Source organism: Periophthalmus magnuspinnatus, chromosome 16 (genome assembly GCF_009829125.3).
Source record: "Periophthalmus magnuspinnatus isolate fPerMag1 chromosome 16, fPerMag1.2.pri, whole genome shotgun sequence".
NCBI lineage: Eukaryota > Metazoa > Chordata > Actinopteri > Gobiiformes > Gobiidae > Periophthalmus > Periophthalmus magnuspinnatus.
Genome location: NC_047141.1, coordinates 1,712,330 through 1,732,335, shown reverse-complemented (window position 1 = coordinate 1,732,335; position 20,006 = coordinate 1,712,330). Strand labels below are relative to the sequence as shown.

The 20,006-nt window shown below is 45.9% G+C and overlaps 1 protein-coding gene across 1 annotated transcript in view; it reads right to left on the bottom strand.

The window, feature by feature from the left end:
* Positions 1 to 19,788, bottom strand: part of grik2 (glutamate receptor, ionotropic, kainate 2) — a 280,443-nt gene extending 260,655 nt beyond the window's left edge. Inside the window, exon 1 of the mRNA XM_033980607.2 lies at positions 19,719 to 19,788. Coding sequence (XP_033836498.2) covers positions 19,719 to 19,788 — 70 coding nt within the window. The remainder of the gene's footprint in view (positions 1 to 19,718) is intronic.
* Between the last annotated feature and the right edge of the window lie 218 nt (positions 19,789 to 20,006).

The following is a 20,006-nucleotide window of genomic DNA, read 5'->3' as shown; positions in this document are numbered from 1 at the left end:
GGGCAGATGGTGATAGGGAGCTACTACAAAGATCAAAATATGCTCTTTATTTTTGTAATCTATTTTTCCCTATTTTACTATGGTTATTTTTAATTTTGTATATTGGTTTGTACTTACTAGTATGTGTGTGTGTGTGTGTGTGTGTGTGTGTGTGTGTGTGTGTGTGTGTGTGTGTGTGTGTGTGTGTGTGTGTGTGTGCATGTGGGGGTGTGTTGGGGTGTGCGTGTAGGGGTGTGTGTGTGTGTGTGTGTGTGTGAGGATGTATGAATATATAAGAATGTGTTAATTCTAATCTATTTGTGTAGTAAGATATGAAGTAAGATATATGGAATTATGGAGTAAAGAAAAAAAGTGAAATAACTAGTAGAGTTATTTCACTTTCACAAACATAAAGGAAAAGGCTGTTTCCAAACTGACTGGTCGTGTCCGTCTGTGAAGATAAAAAGGAGCCACAACCAGAGCCAAGTTACAGGTCAGATCTGTGAAGAGGCAGATCCGTTCACAGTAAGAACGCCTGGTATTTTTGAGCCATAAAAACTCTTGTATTGAAATCATAATCAGCACACTTCACTAATGAGAACACTTCACTCTGTAAAAGACAGATGGGCTAAGACTAATTGGACGTGTGTATAATCAACCATAACATGCAAATCTGCCAGTCAGAGCGAGCGAAATCAACATGAGGGAAGCACCGATACCGATACTGCTGTCAAATACGGTTCCATGATATCACTTAAGCCGATACTGTGTAAAGAAGTGGAGGAAGTGAGTGTGATGTCACCCACAGCGTTCAGCTCCAAATGAAGCTCATCGAGGCTAGAGCAATTATAGCTGCTAATTTTGGTGCTGAGATCCATATTTCAAATTCTAACCGTGAGTATCACAGCAAACATAGAGCCACTCAGGACTGAAACTGTTGAAGGTAACGCCCCTTTCCGCTCGCACTGTCAGTGTAGCAGGGAGTGAGCGCTTAGCAACGCTGTCAATCAAACCTGTTGCTAACACTAGCAGGAGTGACCTCGGGGAAAGAAGTCACCTGATTTGTCTGTTATTAATGTTCATATCTTGATTTACAGACACAATAGTGAAATAAAAACCCCAGGATCATGTAGAGCGGCTTAATACAAACATTTAAGACCAAAATGATGAGTCTGACAGCAGCAGTTACAGAGAGAGGACACAGTTTTTATACAGAAAGTGAAATGGAGCCAGAGCCAGCGGTGGGTAGCAGGTTAGGTATGTCTGTTTATACATACATTTTAAGTTTGTGCCTTTAAATTGATGCAATAAGACTATTTCCAGGCTGATTTTGGCCCAGAGCGTCTCATAATGTTTGAACTTTTCTTCATACAAAGCTCTTCTAAGTGGTTGAAGGGTAAATAACAGTTACATAACACTATTGGATCTCTTGTGTAATGAGGAACTGTGTTTTAAGGGAAAAAGAGACATTTTCTGTCCCCACACTGGTATCTGTTGATATTGGATTACTGGGTTGGTGCATCCCTAATCCAAATTCCTCGTGTTTCCTCATCGTTCTTGAGCGCCCCCGGTGGTCACTATGTTCAGATTCACACATTTACTATAAAGTATATGCGATATGTTTCAATTATTACTATATTTGTCCAAAATCCTCAAAAATATTGTCGTCATTCAGACTGTCTCAAAGTTCGATGTTTTGTGAAGTTGCCAATTCTTGAAAAGTCTATTTGCCTGTGCATCTAATCCCTGTCAATCAAACTCACGGAGTCCTGTCTAATCTGTCCACAGAGCCACTACACCCATCCACTCTGCATCTCCCCCTCTCTCTCTCCACCCATCCACTCTGCATCCTCCCCTCTCTCCACCCATCCACTCTGCATCTCCCCCTCTCTCCACCCATCCACTCTGCATCTCCCCCTCTCTCTCTCCACCCATCCACTCTGCATCTCCCCCTCTCTCCACCCATCCACTCTGCATCTCCCCCTCTCTCTCTCCACCCATCCACTCTGCATCCTCCCCTCTCTCCACCCATCCACTCTGCATCTCCCCCTCTCTCCACCCATCCACTCTGCATCTCCCCCTCTCTCTCCACCCATCCACTCTGCATCTCCCCCTCTCTCTCCACCCATCCACTCTGCATCTCCCCCTCTCTCTCCACCCATCCACTCTGCATCTCCCCCTCTCTCTCCACCCATCCACTCTGCATCTCCCCCTCTCTCCACCCATCCACTCTGCATCTCCCCCTCTCTCTCCACCCATCCACTCTGCATCCCCCCTCTCTCTCTCCACCCATCCACTCTGCATCTCCCCCTCTCTCTCTCCACCCATCCACTCTGCATCTCCCCCTCTCTCCACCCATCCACTCTGCATCTCCCCCTCTCTCTCCACCCATCCACTCTGCATCCCCCCTCTCTCTCCACCCATCCACTCTGCATCTCCCCCTCTCTCTCCACCCATCCACTCTGCATCTCCCCCCCTCTCTCCACCCATCCACTCTGCATCTCCCCCTCTCTCCACCCATCCACTCTGCATCTCCCCCTCTCTCTCCACCCATCCACTCTGCATCTCACCTCTCTCTCCACCCATCCACTCTGCATCTCCCTCTCTCTCCACCCATCCACTCTGCATCTCCCCCTCTCTCTCTCTCCACCCATCCACTCTGCATCCTCCCCTCTCTCCACCCATCCACTCTGCATCTCCCCCTCTCTCCACCCATCCACTCTGCATCTCCCCCTCTCTCTCCACCCATCCACTCTGCATCTCCCCTCTCTCTCCACCCATCCACTCTGCATCTCCCTCTCTCTCCACCCATCCACTCTGCATCTCCCCCTCTCTCTCTCTCCACCCATCCACTCTGCATCCTCCCCTCTCTCCACCCATCCACTCTGCATCTCCCCCTCTCTCCACCCATCCACTCTGCATCTCCCCCTCTCTCTCCACCCATCCACTCTGCATCCCCCCTCTCTCTCCACCCATCCACTCTGCATCTCCCCCTCTCTCTCCACCCATCCACTCTGCATCTCCCCCTCTCTCTCTCCACCCATCCACTCTGCATCTCCCCCTCTCTCTCTCTCCACCCATCCACTCTGCATCCTCCCCTCTCTCCACCCATCCACTCTGCATCTCCCCCCTCTCTCCACCCATCCACTCTGCATCTCCCCCTCTCTCTCCACCCATCCACTCTGCATCTCCCCCTCTCTCTCCACCCATCATCTCTGCATCTCCCCCTCTCTCCACCCATCCACTCTGCATCTCCCCCTCTCTCTACACCCATCATCTCTGCATCTCCCCCTCTCTCTCTCCACCCATCCACTCTGGATCTCCCCCTCTCTCTCCACCCATCCTCTCTGCATCTCACCCTTTCTCTCATCTCTCTCTCTGCATCTCTCTCTCCACCCATCCTCTCTGCATCTCACCCTCTCTCTTATCTCTCTCTCCATCTCTTTCCCCACTCATCATCTCTGCATCTCCCCCTCTCTCTCCACCCATCCACTCTGCATCCCCCCTCTCTCTCCACCCATCCACTATGCATCTCCCCCTCTCTCTCCACCCATCCACTCTGCATCTCCCCCTCTCTCTACCCACCCATCCACTCTGCATCTCCCCCTCTCTCTCTCTCCACCCATCCACTCTGCATCCTCCCCTCTCTCCACCCATCCACTCTGCATCTCCCCCCTCTCTCCACCCATCCACTCTGCATCTCCCCCTCTCTCTCCACCCATCCACTCTGCATCTCCCCCTCTCTCTCCACCCATCATCTCTGCATCTCCCCCTCTCTCCACCCATCCACTCTGCATCTCCCCCTCTCTCTACACCCATCATCTCTGCATCTCCCCCTCTCTCTCTCCACCCATCCACTCTGGATCTCCCCCTCTCTCTCCACCCATCCTCTCTGCATCTCACCCTTTCTCTCATCTCTCTCTCTGCATCTCTCTCTCCACCCATCCTCTCTGCATCTCACCCTCTCTCTTATCTCTCTCTCTCTGCATCTCTTTCCCCACTCATCATCTCTGCATCTCTCTCTCTACCCATCCACTCTGCACCACTTTCCCCCTCTCTCCACCCATCCACTCTGCATCTCTCTCTACACCCATCCACTCTGCACCGCTCTACCTCTCTCTCCACCCATCCACTCTTCATCTCCCTCTCTCTTGCTAATATTCCTCTCTCTCCACCCATCCACTCTCCATAACTGTCCCTCTCTTCTTCCATCCCTCCCTCTCTCTCTCTGAAACCATCCAGTCCAGGCATCATCCATCTCAATTTCCCTTCTCTCAAAAACGAGACAGAAATGAACAGTGAACTTCATGTTGGTCCATCGTTTCTGCTCCAGTGAGAATTATTTATGACATAAACTGAGCCTGTCTCAGAGCAGAGCGTGTGTGTGTGTGTGTGGGGTGTGTGTGTGTGTGTGGACAGCTTGATGATGATCAGTGTCAGGATTTCAGACACTGAGGAGAGGAGCACGAGATCCAGAGGAGACAAGGGCAAGATCACACAGGAAAACAGAAAAACAGCAAGTGATCAGGTTCAAAACAGGAAGTAATCATGGGTGCACTTCCTGTTCCATCGACTTTGGCTCCAATTCACTTTCTCTGTAAAAACTGTGTCCCCTCTCTCTGTAACTGCTGCATTCAGACTCGTCATTTTGGTCTTAAATGTTCATATTAACATGATCCTGGTGTTTTTATTTCACTAATGTGTCTGTAAATCAAGATATGAACATTAACCGTACGCAAAATACAGTTACTTTTGTAAAATCAAAGGAATACATGGCTGTACTTCAACTTATTTTGACTTTGAACTGCACAGTTTTAGTGAGAAAAATATAAAACGCGGCTCTTGTGGTGAGGCGTGTGTGATTTTTCCTTCTCTAATTGGTCTTTAAATAAATGCAGAGCAAACAGTGCAGCAAAAATAAAGCTGTTTGTAATTCCATCTCATGTTCTTACTCTATAATTTAAATGGAACTGTGTGTAAAAGTTCAGAACGCAGTACTCTGATTGGCCCATGTGACAGAATAAGTAACAAAATCCAGTATAATTAATGCACTATTCAGTGTTTTGTAACTAAATATACAGTATTCATCCCATCACTGACTGTGGAAAATTCCCGTAAAGCTCTCACATCACTATAAGCGGCAGAAAAGTTCCAGAGTGCAGCTTTAACTGTATTTGAAGGCCTTGTAATGTCCGGAGAAGAAGAGCTGATGTGATTAGAGCTGCCAAGAAACAGGAGGCCGACAGGAAGAGCAAACGGACGTGGAGGTGTATTTATAGCAATGTTCTCTCCGTATCGACTCATGAATTGAATCTGTGAGAATTTGTGGGTGAAATAGTGCGTTAGTGAGCGACAGGTCAGAGGGAGGGCAGCCGGTGCAGAACACAGCCGAGCCCCGGGACGGTCTGCGCGAGCGGAAACGGAATATGAGACGCTCGGAACACTGGGAAATCAAGGGACGACGCAAACACAACATGACATCAAACCCTCGATCGATAAAAGAGGAGACAAGGCTAGAAATAAACTGTCTCACACCAAACGCACCCACCAACTCCAACCGAATGCATCCACCAGGTCCAACCAAACGCACCCACCAGCTCCAACCGAATGCATCCACCAGGTCCAACCAAACGCACCCACCAGCTCCAACCGAATGCATCCACCAGGTCCAACCAAACGCACCCACCAGCTCCAACCGAATGCATCCACCAGTTCCAAACTGTCTCACGCCAACACAGACCAAACGCACCCAGCATAACTCATTTTTATGGTGCAAAGTCAGACAGTGGTAGATGATTTTAGTCCTGGTGTAGTCTGGGTTTAGTTCTCGGTTTAGCCCCAGTGTAATCTTAACTTTGGGGCGTCGACAGGGGGGGCCAACGGGGTCTGTTTTCCCAGGCCCCAGGGTCTTAACTGCCTAGAAGTGGATCCTTTTGCTATTCATTTATATAACGGGGGGGGCCCATGTGACAGTTTTTGCCCCAGGCCCTCAAATTTCTGTCGGTGGGCCTGGCACTTTATATCTTGAGTAAGCATTTTAATAGACCAAAATGTGTGAGTGAATTAATAGCTCTGCGTGATAGCAACTAGGCCTGCATCCAAACTGTTTTAAAATGATTTGAATAGTGACATTTAGTACGTGAACCTATAAAGTTAGAATTAGCCTCTCAGTGTGCTTGGAAAATAGCCACATTAGCATTAGCGCTCTGCTGGATTTCTGCTTATGTTAGCTCTATGGTGAAACAGTAGCTTGTTTGTTTGCTAACCTCAATGCTAACATCAGTATTTAACACACAGACTCTTGTTGTGGTAAAACACTGGACAAAACCCATGACAACAAGATACATTTTCTGTTCAAATCTCAAATCTAAGGACTTCTTTACCGTAACACGAGCTTCAGTGTAGATGTAAGCGCATTCTGGTCTTTTACATTATCAGCAGATTATGTGGTGTATTTACTTTCACTCAATAGGTGAAAGGAAATATGCAGAAATATACAGTTACAAGTCATTCTGTGTCCTCAACCCCAAAGGCGACCCGACCAACAGGCGTGTTCACCTCGATATTCTCTGATCTCTGTTCTAATGTTGTTTTCTCATCACAAACAGACCTGGAGTTGAGTTTTGTTTCATTTAACACAATAACCTTGCATATTTAGGGTGAATTACATCCAAAGACTATATAAAGAAGTGGACTAAGTGAGTGTGACGTCACCACAGAGTCTAGGCAAATGAACCTCATTAAGGCTAGCAGTTATAGCGGCTAATTTGGAGCCGAGTTTCATATTTGGAATTCTGACCATGAGTATCATAGCAACCAAAGAGCCAATCTGAAACGAGGTTGTTGAAGGTAACACCCCTTTCCGCTCGCACTGTCAGTGTAGCAGGGAGTGAGCGCTTAGCAACGCTGTCAATCAAACCTGTTGCTAATGCTAGCGGGGAAAGAAGGAGCCTGATTTGTCTGTTTTAAATGCATACAGTTGTCCTTCGCTATATAATTCAATTCAATTCAATTCATTTATTTTTGTAACGCCCAAAATCACAACAACAGTTGTCTCGAAGGGCGTATAAGGGACAACTGTATACATTTTGCATCCTCGCTGTTTCGAGAATTTATTTTATTATTTAATTTTACATGCTTTTTTACAGTGTATGAACATGCATTGTGTTCTGCGTCCTGATTGGCTGTTGGACTGTAGACCATTGTCCATCAGTCTCCTCCGTGCCGTGTCTCCTGTACAGTACAGAATGTGTTCAGATAAATTTAAATAAATGTTAGATCGCAGTGTGACTCTGAAGTGCTGAAACCTTTGCTGATAGTGACGACATTCATGACAGCGAGGAGCAGGATGAAGCTGAGCCCAGGCCATCGACGAGTCCTTTTCACACAATACCAAGTCCATTTAATGCCAGCAGGGGTTGGCATTAAAGGACTTCACAGATTTCGCCTATTGCGGGTTACTTTTAGAGCGTAACCCCCACGATAAACAAGGAACCATTGTGTATCTGAATTTAAGGACAAAATAGTGAAAGAGAAACACCAGGATCATGTAGAGTGGGGTAATACAAACATTTTAAGACCAAGATGATGAAGTTCTCTGCAGCAGTTACAAAAAAAGGGGTGACAACACAAAGTGAGGTCGATGGAGCCAGAAGTGCGCCCGTGCTCACTTCCTGTTTGGAAAATGGCAGTTAGCAGGTTAGCTAGGTCCATTGATATATATAGTCCACCTTGTCATGTCATTTTTAAACTCCATACACCTTCTCTAGAATCATTTGGATCATTTCAACCCTGGAACTGCCAGTCGCTACTGAACTAAAGGTAAAAGGAGTTGTTAACTTGAAAACTACCACTTGATGACATCACAAGGTGGAACAGAGCATTTTGAGCTTTAGAGATGTAGACTAATAAAACTAATAAAAGTGTTACTGGGAAACAAAACACAACTTCAGGTCTGTTTTTGATTAGGAAACAGTGTCAGAACATGACTTAAACCTCACAAGAGTCAGTTTTATCAAAGACAGGACCTTTAACTCTGATTCAGCATGTTTCGTATAAATTACATTGGCCCAACTCCGTTCTCACTTGTTACTTTAAACTTAAACACAGGTATTCATGAGGTTTGAGGCTTTAGCCCGGGTCTTATTGCAGTTTGCTCATTGATATTTGCAGATCTGTGGAGACGGGGCAGAGGATGGCATTCAGGGCTAACGCCGAGTCCTCCACAGAACACCAAAGAACCAGTGACATTTTGAAAACTGCCGACTCCACCACTTCTTTATGTGAGAAAAGGATATTACGGCTCTTGTATTGACCGCAGTGATCTGGGTCGTACCATCAGATGTAACTAAAACGATTAAAAGATCAGGCTTCGTGAAGAATGAACACACCAAAAGAGAGAGAGAGACTTTGCTCAGGTGACAAGGCAAAGTATTAAAGCAACGGTTATCAATCCTCTTGGTAAATGGTAAATGGGCACATTTCTATATAGCAGTTTTCCACAGTCAAGGCTCAAAGCGTTTTACATCAAGAAACCACTCAGCCATTCACACACAAATTCACACACCAGAGTACACAGACACTGGGGGTGAAGGGGGTTAAGTGTCTGCCCATAGACTATATACAGTTGTCCCTCGCTATATCGCGGTTCACCTTTCACGGTCTCGCTGTTTTGTGGATTTTTTGAACGCAATTTCACATGATTTTTTTTTTTTTTTTTTTTTTTACAGTGTCTGAGTGGTCATTGTGTTCTGCGTCCTGATTGGCTAAGGGACTGTAGACCATTGTCAACCATGAGTCACTATTAAGGAATTAAACAAGAGAGAAATGTAAGAAAATGTTAATGCCTACATAATGATAAAACTAAAGCTGATACTTTCGCCTATTGCAGGTTATTTTTAGAACGTAACCCCCGTGATAAACCAGGAAAAACTGTATATTCAAAAAGTGTGCTCACTAACTACATTGGCTCCATAGGCTGTATATATAAATGGACATAGCTAAGTCGCTAGCTGCCACATTCCAAACAGGAAGTGATCATGTGTGCGCAATTCACTTGACATCAGAAAACTGTGTCCTCTCTCTGTAACTGCTGCTGTCAGACGCATCATTTTGGTCTTAAATGTTCGTGTTAACCTGCTCTACATGATCCTGGGGTTTTTATTTCACTATTGTGTCTGTAAATCAAGATATGAACATTAATAACAGAGAACAGTTAGTGTTAGCAACAGGTTTGATTGACACAGTTGCTAAGCGCCCGCTCCCTGCTAATCCAGTGGGGCAAGCAGGAAGGGGGCGTTACCTTCAACAGCTCCGCTCCAGATTGGGTCTTTAGTTGCTATGAATTCCAAATATGGAACTTCGACTCCAGATTGTCCCCTATAACTGCTCGCCTCAATGAGCTTCATTTGACTGGAGCCAAATGCAGCCCACTTCTTAATACAAACTGTGGTCTTGCCCAAGGACACAATGATAGCGTTCATCTGTGGGAGCTGGAATCGCACAGCCAACCTTTAAATCAGTGGATAAATGCTCTGCCAACTGAGCTACTGCTGCGTTTTAAGCTAACCAGAACCACCGGATCCAAAACAGGACTAGTTTAGACCAAAACCAGGTTACCCAGGTCCCCAACCAGATGACACAAAGGACAAAATGTGTCTTAAACAAAACAGCAAAACATCTGTGGCATTCCAGGTGCTAAAAGGTCTAAGCCAGGTCTTTACCAGTCCTAAAGTGGGACTAAATCAGAAACACCTGGATATAATCAGGGCAGTCCTGTGTGATGTCACATAGTACTTGAGATTGCAGAAGACACTAGAGGGCAGCACACACAGTTGTTGAACAGAAAATTCAATTTGTTAGTCCTGCCCTTCATCTGAAATTATGACTTCAAATCCTCAAACGTGGGTGCGACCTGTTCCCTCGTGGTTTGAAGAGTTCAGAAAACGATTTGTCCTCCTCAAATGCACAAAACACAACGCCGTTCATCTGCGACGAGAACGACAGAAGAGAGAGGGAGAGAGAGGGAGAGTGAGGCAGAGAACAAGAGAGAAAGAGATAAGAGAGAGGGAGAGAACAAGAGAAGAGAGAGAACAGAGAGAGAACGAGAGAAGAGAGATGGAGAGAGGATGAGAAAGAGAGAGGGAGAGGCAGAAGAGAGAGGGAGAGAAAGAGAAAGGGAGAGAGAGGGAGAAGAGAGAGGGGGAGAAGGGGAGAGAAAGAGATATAAATTGTGGAGCGCAAACATATCAGTGAATCATAATGATAGCGGAGAGACAGAACCAAAATCACAAACGGAGAGAAAGAGAGAGACAGGAAGAAAGGAGAGAGAGAGGGGAAGAGAAAGACAGGGAGAGAGAGAAAAGAGAGCGTAAGAGATGGAGAGAGAGGAGATACAGAAGAGAGGGAAATCCAGGGGAACAAAGCGAGTGGGAGGACGGTGACAGTATTTCACGTTTACAAGCTGCAATGAAATATTTAGGACGATATTCTGAGGATCATTTAAAACAAAACAAAAAACAGTCTGTGAATCCACTGGAGATAAGAGTTTACTCCAAAAGAGACAAGAGTTTACTCCAAAAGAGACAAGAGCTTACTCCAAAAGAGACAAGAGTTTACTCCAAAAAAGAGACAAGAGTTTACTCCAAAAAAAGACAAGCGTTTACTCCAAAGAGACAAGAGTTTACTCCAAAAGAGACAAGAGCTTACTCCAAAGAGACAAGAGTTTACTCCAAAAGAGACAAGAGCTTACTCCAAAGAGACAAGAGTTTACTCCAAAAGAGACAAGAGCTTACTCCAAAAGAGACAAGAGTTTACTCCAAAAAAGAGACAAGAGTTTACTCCAAAAAAAGACAAGCGTTTACTCCAAAGAGACAAGAGTTTACTCCAAAAGAGACAAGAGCTTACTCCAAAGAGACAAGAGCTTACTCCAAAAGAGACAAGAGCTTACTCCAAAAGAGAGACAAGAGTTTACTCCAAAAAAAGACAAGCGTTTACTCCAAAGAGACAAGAGTTTACTCCAAAAGAGACAAGAGCTTACTCCAAAGAGACAAGAGTTTACTCCAAAAGAAACAAGAGCTTACTCCAAAAGAGACAAGAGCTTACTCCAAAAAAAGACAAGCGTTTACTCCAAAGAGACAAGAGTTTACTCCAAAAGAGACAAGAGTTTACTCCACAAAAGAGACAAGAGTTTACTCCACAAAAGAGACAAGAGTTTACTCTGGTTTAGTCCCAGTTCAGTGCCGGTTCAGTCCTGGCTTAGTCTTGGTTTAGTCTTGGTGTAGTCCCGGTTTGGTCCTGGTTTAGTCCCGGTTCAGATCAGGTTGGTCCTGGTTTAGTCCTGTTTTAGTCCTGGTTTAGTCCTGTTTTAGTCCTGGTTTAGTCCTGTTTTAGACTTGGTTTAGTCCTGGTTCAGCTGCATTCATTCTAAACTTGTGGTAAGCTATAATGGTATAGCCACAGCTGCCCTGGGACACTCTGACAGAGGTGAGGCTGCCAGTCTGCTCCATCTGTCACTCACACACTGCTTTCATGAAATGTCTTGTTCAAGGACACAGTGATAAAATGCACTGGTTTAAAGTTTTCAAATTACGTCCTGTCACTCATCTGCTTTCTGTTGTTTAAGACAAAAGTCTGATCCTGTCCTCGATGAAAGGAAAGCCCATGATGTAATATTAAAGGCGTCTCCATGGAGATGTTCTTGCTTTGCCTGGAATGTTCCACAGTAAGCCCTGAAACATTGTGTTTTTATTGCTTAAAAATAACTGCTCGTCTCAGTGGAGATGGATAGAATTTCAGATGTACTGTGGAACATTCCCAGAAAAGAGAATTAACATATCCATGGCAACAAGAAGGTTTCCCTTAAAAGTTACACGGTGCATCTTTAATCACAGTCTTTTATCATTGCACAGGTTTGCTGCATGTTTTTTGCCTGGTCAGAATCGAAATACACTTTTTACGCTGTGTTTCTCATCCTTCTCCCTCCCCCCACCCCTCCTTCTCCTTCTTTCTTCCTCTCTCCATTCCTCCTTCTCCCTCACTTGCCTCCCTCCATCCCTCTTTCTCTCCCTCCCTCATGTCGTGGACTCTTGTGGACTTGATCAGAGGCTGTTAGCTGACTCTTTCTCCCTCTCTCCTTCTCCCTTGTTCTCCTCCCTCCTTCCCTCCCCCCCTCGTTCTCCTCCCTCGTTCTCCTCCTTCCCTTGTTTTCCTCCCTCCTTCTCCTCCTCCCTCGTTCTCTCGTGTGGGCTCGCTTCATCTGTCCTCGTCACAGTCACAGTCTGAGACACTTCATTCACAATGAGGAGCGTAGTATTACACATTCATCACAGCGTCGTCATGGCAATAACATTTCAAACTCCAGATCGGTTTAAAAGACGCACTATGTAACTTTTCTGGTACAACATTTGCCACCTGCTCGTCTGTATGGTGATGCTATTGCCATGTCTGGAATATTCCACAGCTTAGCATTAAACATACATCTCTCCAACAAGGTAAGTAGGTGATGCCAGGACAAGTTACAGGTCAGATCTGTGTTGAGGCGAGCTTGTGATGAATAAGAACACATATTTAACACAATAGGATGAATGTAACTGTGGAATATTCAAGACAAAGCAATGTTATTGTAATGGAGACATATTCACTCTCCCTCCTCCGTATCATATGTTCACTGTTCCAAAGCTCAAAATGCTCTGTTCCACCTTGTGATGTCATGAAGTGGTAGTTTCACAGCTTCTTTTACCTTTAGTTCAGTAGTAGATTGGCAATTCCAGAGGCTGAAATGATCCAAATGATTCTAGAAATGAAGGTGTATGGAGTTTAAAAACATAATGGAGCACTTCCTGTATTACCACATGATGACATCACAAGGTGGAATAGAGTGTTTGAGAGAAGAACTCAGCCTAAATATGCAGGGTTTGTGTGTTAAACATGTGTGAAGTCCAGGTAAACGAGCCGTTCTGTGCCTTGGTTCGTAAAAGGCCGCATGCTTTTTACAGCTAAGTGGATGAAGGTTGAGGACATCAGCGCTTGAACGTGATTGGTGGTTATGTGGCTGGTGTGTAGCCAATCGTATCGCGGCGTTGGTGTTACAGTGAATGTGCTGACGGCTCCTCTGCTTCATTTAACTGCACTGGCCTTTAATGGAGATGGAGCAAAGATCATGAGGCGGCACTTCTGCAGTCTGCTGTCTGCTCATCACCTCCAACTCTGGACTCCTCTGTGACCTCTGTCCTTTAGACCTGGTTTAGACCTGGTTTAGGTCTGATTTAGACCTGGCTTAGACCTGGTTTAGTCCTGGTTTAGTCCTGGGTTAGTCCTGGTTTAGTCCTGGTTTAGACCTGGTTTAGTCCTGGTTTAGTCCCGGTTTACTCCCAGTTTAGACCCTGTTTAGACCCGGTTTAGACCCGGTTTAGACCTGGTTTAGTCCTGGTTGAGACTCAGTTTAGTCCCAGTTTAGACCCAGTTTAGACCCAGTTTAGACCTGGTTTAGACCTGGTTTAGTCCTGGTTTAGGTCTGATTTAGACCTGGCTTAGACCTGGTTTAGTCCTGGTTTAGTCTTAGTTTAGTCCCGGTTTAGTCTCAGTTTAGACCCTGTTTAAACCCGGTTTAGACCTGGTTTAGACCTGGTTTAGTCCTGGTTTAGTCCTGGTTTAGACCTCATTTAGTCCTGGTTTAGTCCTGGTCTAGTGCTAGTCTAGTCCTGTCTTACCTCTTCCTCTCTTTTTACCTCTCGTCCCTCTCCTCTCTATTTTTCTCTTCAGTCTCTCTCTCCCTCTCTTTTCCTCTTTCTCCCTGTGCTCGCTCTCTTCTCCTCTCCTCTCTCACTCCCTGTCCCTCCCTCTCTTTTCCTCTCCTCCCTCTCCTCTCTCTCTGTCTGCTCTCTCTCTTTCTCCTCCCTCTCCTGTCTCCCTCCCACTCTTTTCCTCCCTCTCTTTCTCCGTCTGCTCTGTCTCTTTTTTAATGACTGCCGTTGCGTTTGAACTCATCGTCGTATTGATTTCTTCTCTGGAGCGAGTGTGATTTTATCTCGAGTGTAAACGGGGCTAAAATGAGGCAGACGAGGTTGCGGGTTGGATTCCTCTGGGGGCGGCGTTTCAACATGCAAAGGAGTGCTGACCTTTGACCCCTCCATTGTAATGTAATCGCACGATGTTTAAAGGATCAGGAGTCGTCTCGCTGAGGTATTGATTGTGTAAAGTGAGCGCACACAGACTGACGGAGCAAACGCCGCCGCTGCCGAGCTCGCCATTAGAAAAATATATCATCTTTTCAGTATCGATTTATAATAAGAGCCGCAACCAAATACACAGCACAGGAAGTAGAGGTGTTTACGTGGAAACGAGGGATTTAAAACAATTTAAATCAGTCCTATTGTGCTTGTGTCTCTATAGTTCTCATCTCTGACCCTGTGGATCATTCAGTTATAATTTACACATTTAAATCACAATATTCATCTGATACAACTTAATGAAAAAAACAAAAAGAAAACTCCCGGCAGCATCAGCTTGTTACAGTGCAGCTTTGTTTTTTGTTTGTTCCTTATTATTTTTTTTTTCAAGGCCACATCTCACAAAAAGAAACTGTAGTCGTTTAATGTTAACAAGGATTTAAGTGTGACAGAAGTGTATGAAGTCGAGGAAGAAGCTAGGCTATGCTAGGCTAGACTATGCTAGGCTACTGATAATCTATGTTATGTTAGATTATTACTACACTCTTTACATATTTCATACAGTTTGAGGTTAAACATAAACTTTGAAAAGGTGACTGGTCTGTTGTTTAAAGAAAAATAAAACCAGAAGTTTGAACCAGAAAGTAACATCATCACTTAACAATCCCAAAGTTTATCTGATCATTCATGCAAATGGACAAAGACAACAGCTGTTTTTACTGGTTTTAAAAGACAATGAGAAGAAAACGATCTAAAATCATTAAAATGTATGAAATGTAAAAATGCACTTTCTCTTTGCAGCCTTTGAAAATCTGCAAATATTTGACCTCTGACCTCTGACCTCTGATGGAGAAATATGTGGGAATGTGTTTATTCTGTTATCCTTTTTGTCAGTGTTACAAAATGAAGCAACATTATCTCCATGGAAACGAGCAAACCAAGTATATCTGGCATTTTTATTTTTTAACAGCTTTGCAGCATTTTGTAGCTGCCCATAGCCTGTATATATAAATGGACATAGCTAACCCACTACCCGTCGCTTTCCAAACAGGAAGTGATCATAGGTGCACTTCCTGCTCCATCGACTCTGGCTCCAATTCACTTTCTGTGTAAAAACTGTGTCCTCTCTCTCTGTAACTGCTGCTGTCAGACTCATCATTTTGGTCTTAAATGTCCGTAATAACCCGCTCTACATGATCCTGGGGTTTTTATTTCACTATTCTGTCTGTAAATCAAGATATGAACATTAATAACAGACAAATCAGGCGCCATCTTCTCTCTCAAGGTCACTTCCGCGAGTGTTAGGGTCAGGGTTACTCCCGGTCCAAATATGGAATGCTGCTCCAAATTAGCTGCTATATCTGCTAGCCTCGATGAGCTTCATTTGGAGTTGAATGCTGTGTTGAATGCTCAGTCACATCTTTATACAGACTATGGTCTTGCCCAAGGACACAACAACAGTCTGCATTTAAGACTGGGATTAAACCCTCTGGATGGTGAGCATTCGCTTGGACTCGATTAAAAGTTCACTTCCTTCGTTTTCATTGTTAATTAGAACCACATTGGGCCCATTGTCCAGTCTCGGCTCACTTTGTCTGCTTTTGGATTCATTAAACTTAACAAACTCCAGAACATCTCCACTGCGGTGCTGTCTATAATGTCCAGCGCCGTAATGAGATCGATACCAGATCATTAACGTCGTAAATAGAGGCTGCAGAGGTCGGGAGCGACTTCACATCCCGCACCTCCTGCTGTCTGTATCTGGAGAAAAAACACTTACATTCCAGGCACATTCTGCAGAGACCAGAGCTGCCAATATCTAAGGCAAACAAAGGCTCGGGTTTTCTCTGGATCTATAGGGTTCAAGCAGGGCCAAAACACACAATAAAAAAGAGGAGGAGCAGGAGGAGAAGAAGAACAGCTGAACAGAACCATCAGCTCTGAAGTGGACATAGAGTCTAGCAGTTACATGGGCCAACTTGGAATTCTGACCACGAGTATCGTAGCAACCAAAGAGCCAATCCAGAGCGAGGATGTTGAAGGTAAAGCCCCTTCCCGTTGGTTTAGCATGGAGCAGGCGCTTAGCAACACTGTCAATCATCAAAACTTGTTCCAAACGCTACCGGGAGCGACCACGAGGAAAGAAGGACCTGATTTGTCTGTTACAGTTGTCCCTCGCTATATCGCAGTCTCGCTGTTTCGAGTGCTTTTTTTTTTACAGTGTATGAATGTGCATTGTGTCCTGCGTCCTGATTGGCTGTTGGACTTTAGACCATTGTCCATCAGTCTCCTCCGTGCCGTGTCTCCTGTACAGTACAGAATGTGTTCAGACAAATTTACATAAATGTTGGATCTCAGTGTGACTCTGAAGTGCTGTGTGTTTGCAAGTTTTCTCCCCGTCAAAACCCACAATGTCGATGAAAAGTTCTGCACCGACAAAGGCGCCTACGAAGGTTTGAACTTTGAGAGAGTTTGAACAAGAGAGAAATGTGGGAAAATGTTACTGCCTGTGTGGGAAAAGTGTATAAAGCGTGTGGTGAGGAGTTTTACTGCTGCAAAACATATAGAATAACTGTAAAAAATAAAGCTGATGACTTTGTGGATTTCGTCTATTGAGGGTTATTTTTAGAACATGACCCCCGCAATAAACCAGGGACCACTGTATTAATGTTCATATCTTGATTTACAGACACAATAGTGAAATAAAACCCCAGGATCATGTAGAGGGTTAATACGAACATTTAAGACCAAAATGATGCATCTGACAGCAGCAGTTACAGAGAGAGGACACAGTTTTTACACAGAAAGTGAACTGGAGTCGATGGAGCAGGAAGTGCGCCCATGATCACTTCCTGTTTGGACATGTCAGTGTTACACATCTCTCAAAACAACCCTCCTCCTCCTGTCCTCCTCATGTCCCGGCGGCGCTCCCTAATAGGCTTTTGTGTTCACACGGCCTCTGCTCCAAATCATCTTCACATTCTCTCCTCCTCCTCTTCTTCCTCTGTCTGTCTCTCCGCTGGTGTAATCCAATCCCAGAGCACATCCAGGGTCAAAGGTCGGATCAGTATCAAAAGGAACGGCGGCGTCTTGATTGGTTCACCTCTCCGCGACGTTCCGACAAACTTGTCCGGGATTTTTCTGAACAAAACCAAAGGCTGATGGATGATCCCAGGATCCAGCCCGCTCCCCCGGCCCGCTCCCACACTTCTCCACTCCCCTGGCCTACACCCTAATGAAGTGTTTGTGTGGATCTGGAGCAGGAAGAGGAGATGGAGGGAGGATGGGGAGGAGCGAGAGGGAAGGAGAGAGAAGAGGAGAGAGGAAGAGGTAGGAGAATTGGAGACAAAGTGAGATGAAAAAAAGGGAGAAAGAGTTGAGAGGTAAGAGAGGGGTCGGAAGTGGGGTGGAGAGACAAGAGAGTGCGTAGAAAGAGTGGGAGAGGCAGAGGGAGAGAGAGAGAAAGACAGAGGATATAGGTAGGGATGGAAAAAAGAGATGGAAAGTCCTGAGATGGAAAGAGGGGATGAAAGAAGAGAGACGGACAAAAGAATAGAAAAATGTAGTCAGCAAGATGATAAAAAGAGAGGGAGAGCAAAGGGGAGGAACAGAGAGAAAGATAGAGATGAGAGAGAGTGAGTGAGGTAAAGGGATGGAAGGAGAGAGTAACAGATGGAGAGAGAGGTAGAATTAACTCTTCGCTCACCTCCTCCGCACCACAGCATTGATCAAAGTCCGAGTGAAAGGGCGATCAATAAAGCATGAGGCGTGAGACGGAGGGAGAGAAGGAGAGAGAGAGAGGGGAGAGAGGAAGAGAGAAAGAGAGAGAGTGGAAGAGAGTGAGGGAGAGAGAGAGGAGAAAGAGAGAGAGAGGGGAGAGAGAGGGACAGAGAGATAGAGGGGAGAGGGAGAAGAGCTCAGAGCAGAGTTTGAAAAGAGAGAAAGGTAGAAGAAAAGAAAAGGGGGATGGAGTGAATATCAAATATAAGTCAGATACATGGAATAATGTAGTAATGAAAATAACTATTTGTTCGTTTCCATGGAGACGTTATTGTCTTCACAACATCAAATTAAACCATGTCCAAGGAGAAGAGCAGGTGACGCTACCAAGCTACAGCTCAGATCTATGGAGAGGCGTCCACGCTCAGAGGAAACCAAAGTATTATTGAGCAGTAAACACATGTGTCTGAAATAAATGCATGAGACACACGCATTGCCATGGAGACAAGCCAGGGTCATTCACTTGAAAAGTTGCATAATACAGCTTTAAACAGTACATCTCGGATAGTGTGGGCCTTGACTGATGAGAATCTGATCTTTTCAGTACAAGGAATCTGTTCTTGTATGAATCGTCGGCGGGGGCTTTCCCTCCACTTCTATTTACATGTTTAATCACAATCTCTCCATCCATCCTGATCCCAGGTGTGGAGTCCTCTTTGCCCTTCACCCTCTCCTCCTCTCCTCTCTCTACCCCCTCCATCAGCTCCTCTCCTCTGGCTCTGACATCTTTGTCTGAGAGTTAAACATGATTCTGCCCTCTTCTCCTCTTACTCCTCTCCTCTCTCTCTCCCCTCTCCTCCTCCATCAGCTCCTTTGCTCTGCTGTTGATATCTTGGAGTGTTAAGCATGACTCTCGTCTCTCTCTGCTCCCCCTCTCCTCCCTATCTCCTCTCCTCCCTCCTTTCCTCTCCCCCTCCTCTCTCCCTCTCTCCTCTCTCCTCTCCTCTCTCCTCTCCTCTCTCCTCTCCTCTCTCCTCTCCCCCTCCTCTCCTCTCCCCCTCCTCTCCTCTCTCCTCTCCTCTCCCCCTCCTCTCTCCTCTCCTCTCTCCTCTCCCCGTCCTCTCTCCTCTCCTCTCTCCTCTCCCCCTCCTCTCTTCTCCTCTACTCTCTCCTCTCCCCCTCCTCTCTTCTCCTCTCCTCTCTCCTCTCCCCCTCCTCTCCTCTCTCCTCCCCCCTCTCCTCTCCTCCCTCCTCTCCTCTCCTCTCTCCCCCTCCTCTCTTCTCCTCTCCTCTCTCCTCTCCTCTCTCCTCTCCCCCTCCTCTCTTCTCCTCTCCTCTCTCCTCTCCTCTCTCCTCTCTCCTCTCCCCCTCCTCTCTCCTCTCCCCCTCCTCTCCTCTCTCCTCTCCTCTCTCCTCTCCTCTCTCCTCTCCTCTCCTCTCTCCTCTCCTCTCTCCTCTCCTCTCCTCTCTCCTCTCCCCCTCCTCTCCTCTCTCCTCTCCTCTCTCCTCTCCCCCTCCTCTCTCCTCTCCTCTCCCCTCTCCCCCTCCTCTCCCCCTCCTCTCCTCTCCTCTCTCCTCTCCTCTCTCCTCTCTCCTCTCTCCCTCTCTCCTCTCCTCTCCTCTCTCCTCTCCTCTCTCCTCTCCTCTCTCCTCTCCTCTCTCCTCTCTCCTCTCTCCTCTCCCCCTCTCCTCTCCTCTCCTCTCCTCTCTCCTCATGATTGCGTCTCTGCAGGGGGTTCTTTTGTTCGCTTTAACCCACTTTGCCCACAGCTGCCCTCCCGTGTGCCTGTCCATAATGCAATCATCTCCGGCCGTTTGCTTCACCGTGAGAGCGGCAGCACCATCATTTACCATCCTTCACCTGGGTCCACACCTCCTCCTCCTCCTCCACCACCTCCTCCTCCACCCAGCCCCGCTTCATCTCTGCAGATGACACTTCGGAAACAGGCCTGCAGACTGTGTTAAAGAGGAGATATTTTAGATCACCATGTTTCCTTGTATTGTTTTTATTGAAAGATTCTAAAGCTGACGACAAGACAATCTTCCATATCTTCCATATATCTACAAAAAACATGATACAAAGCAACACACTACAACTTCACAAACCTGATGAGATGTGCAGTTTCATTACACGATGCA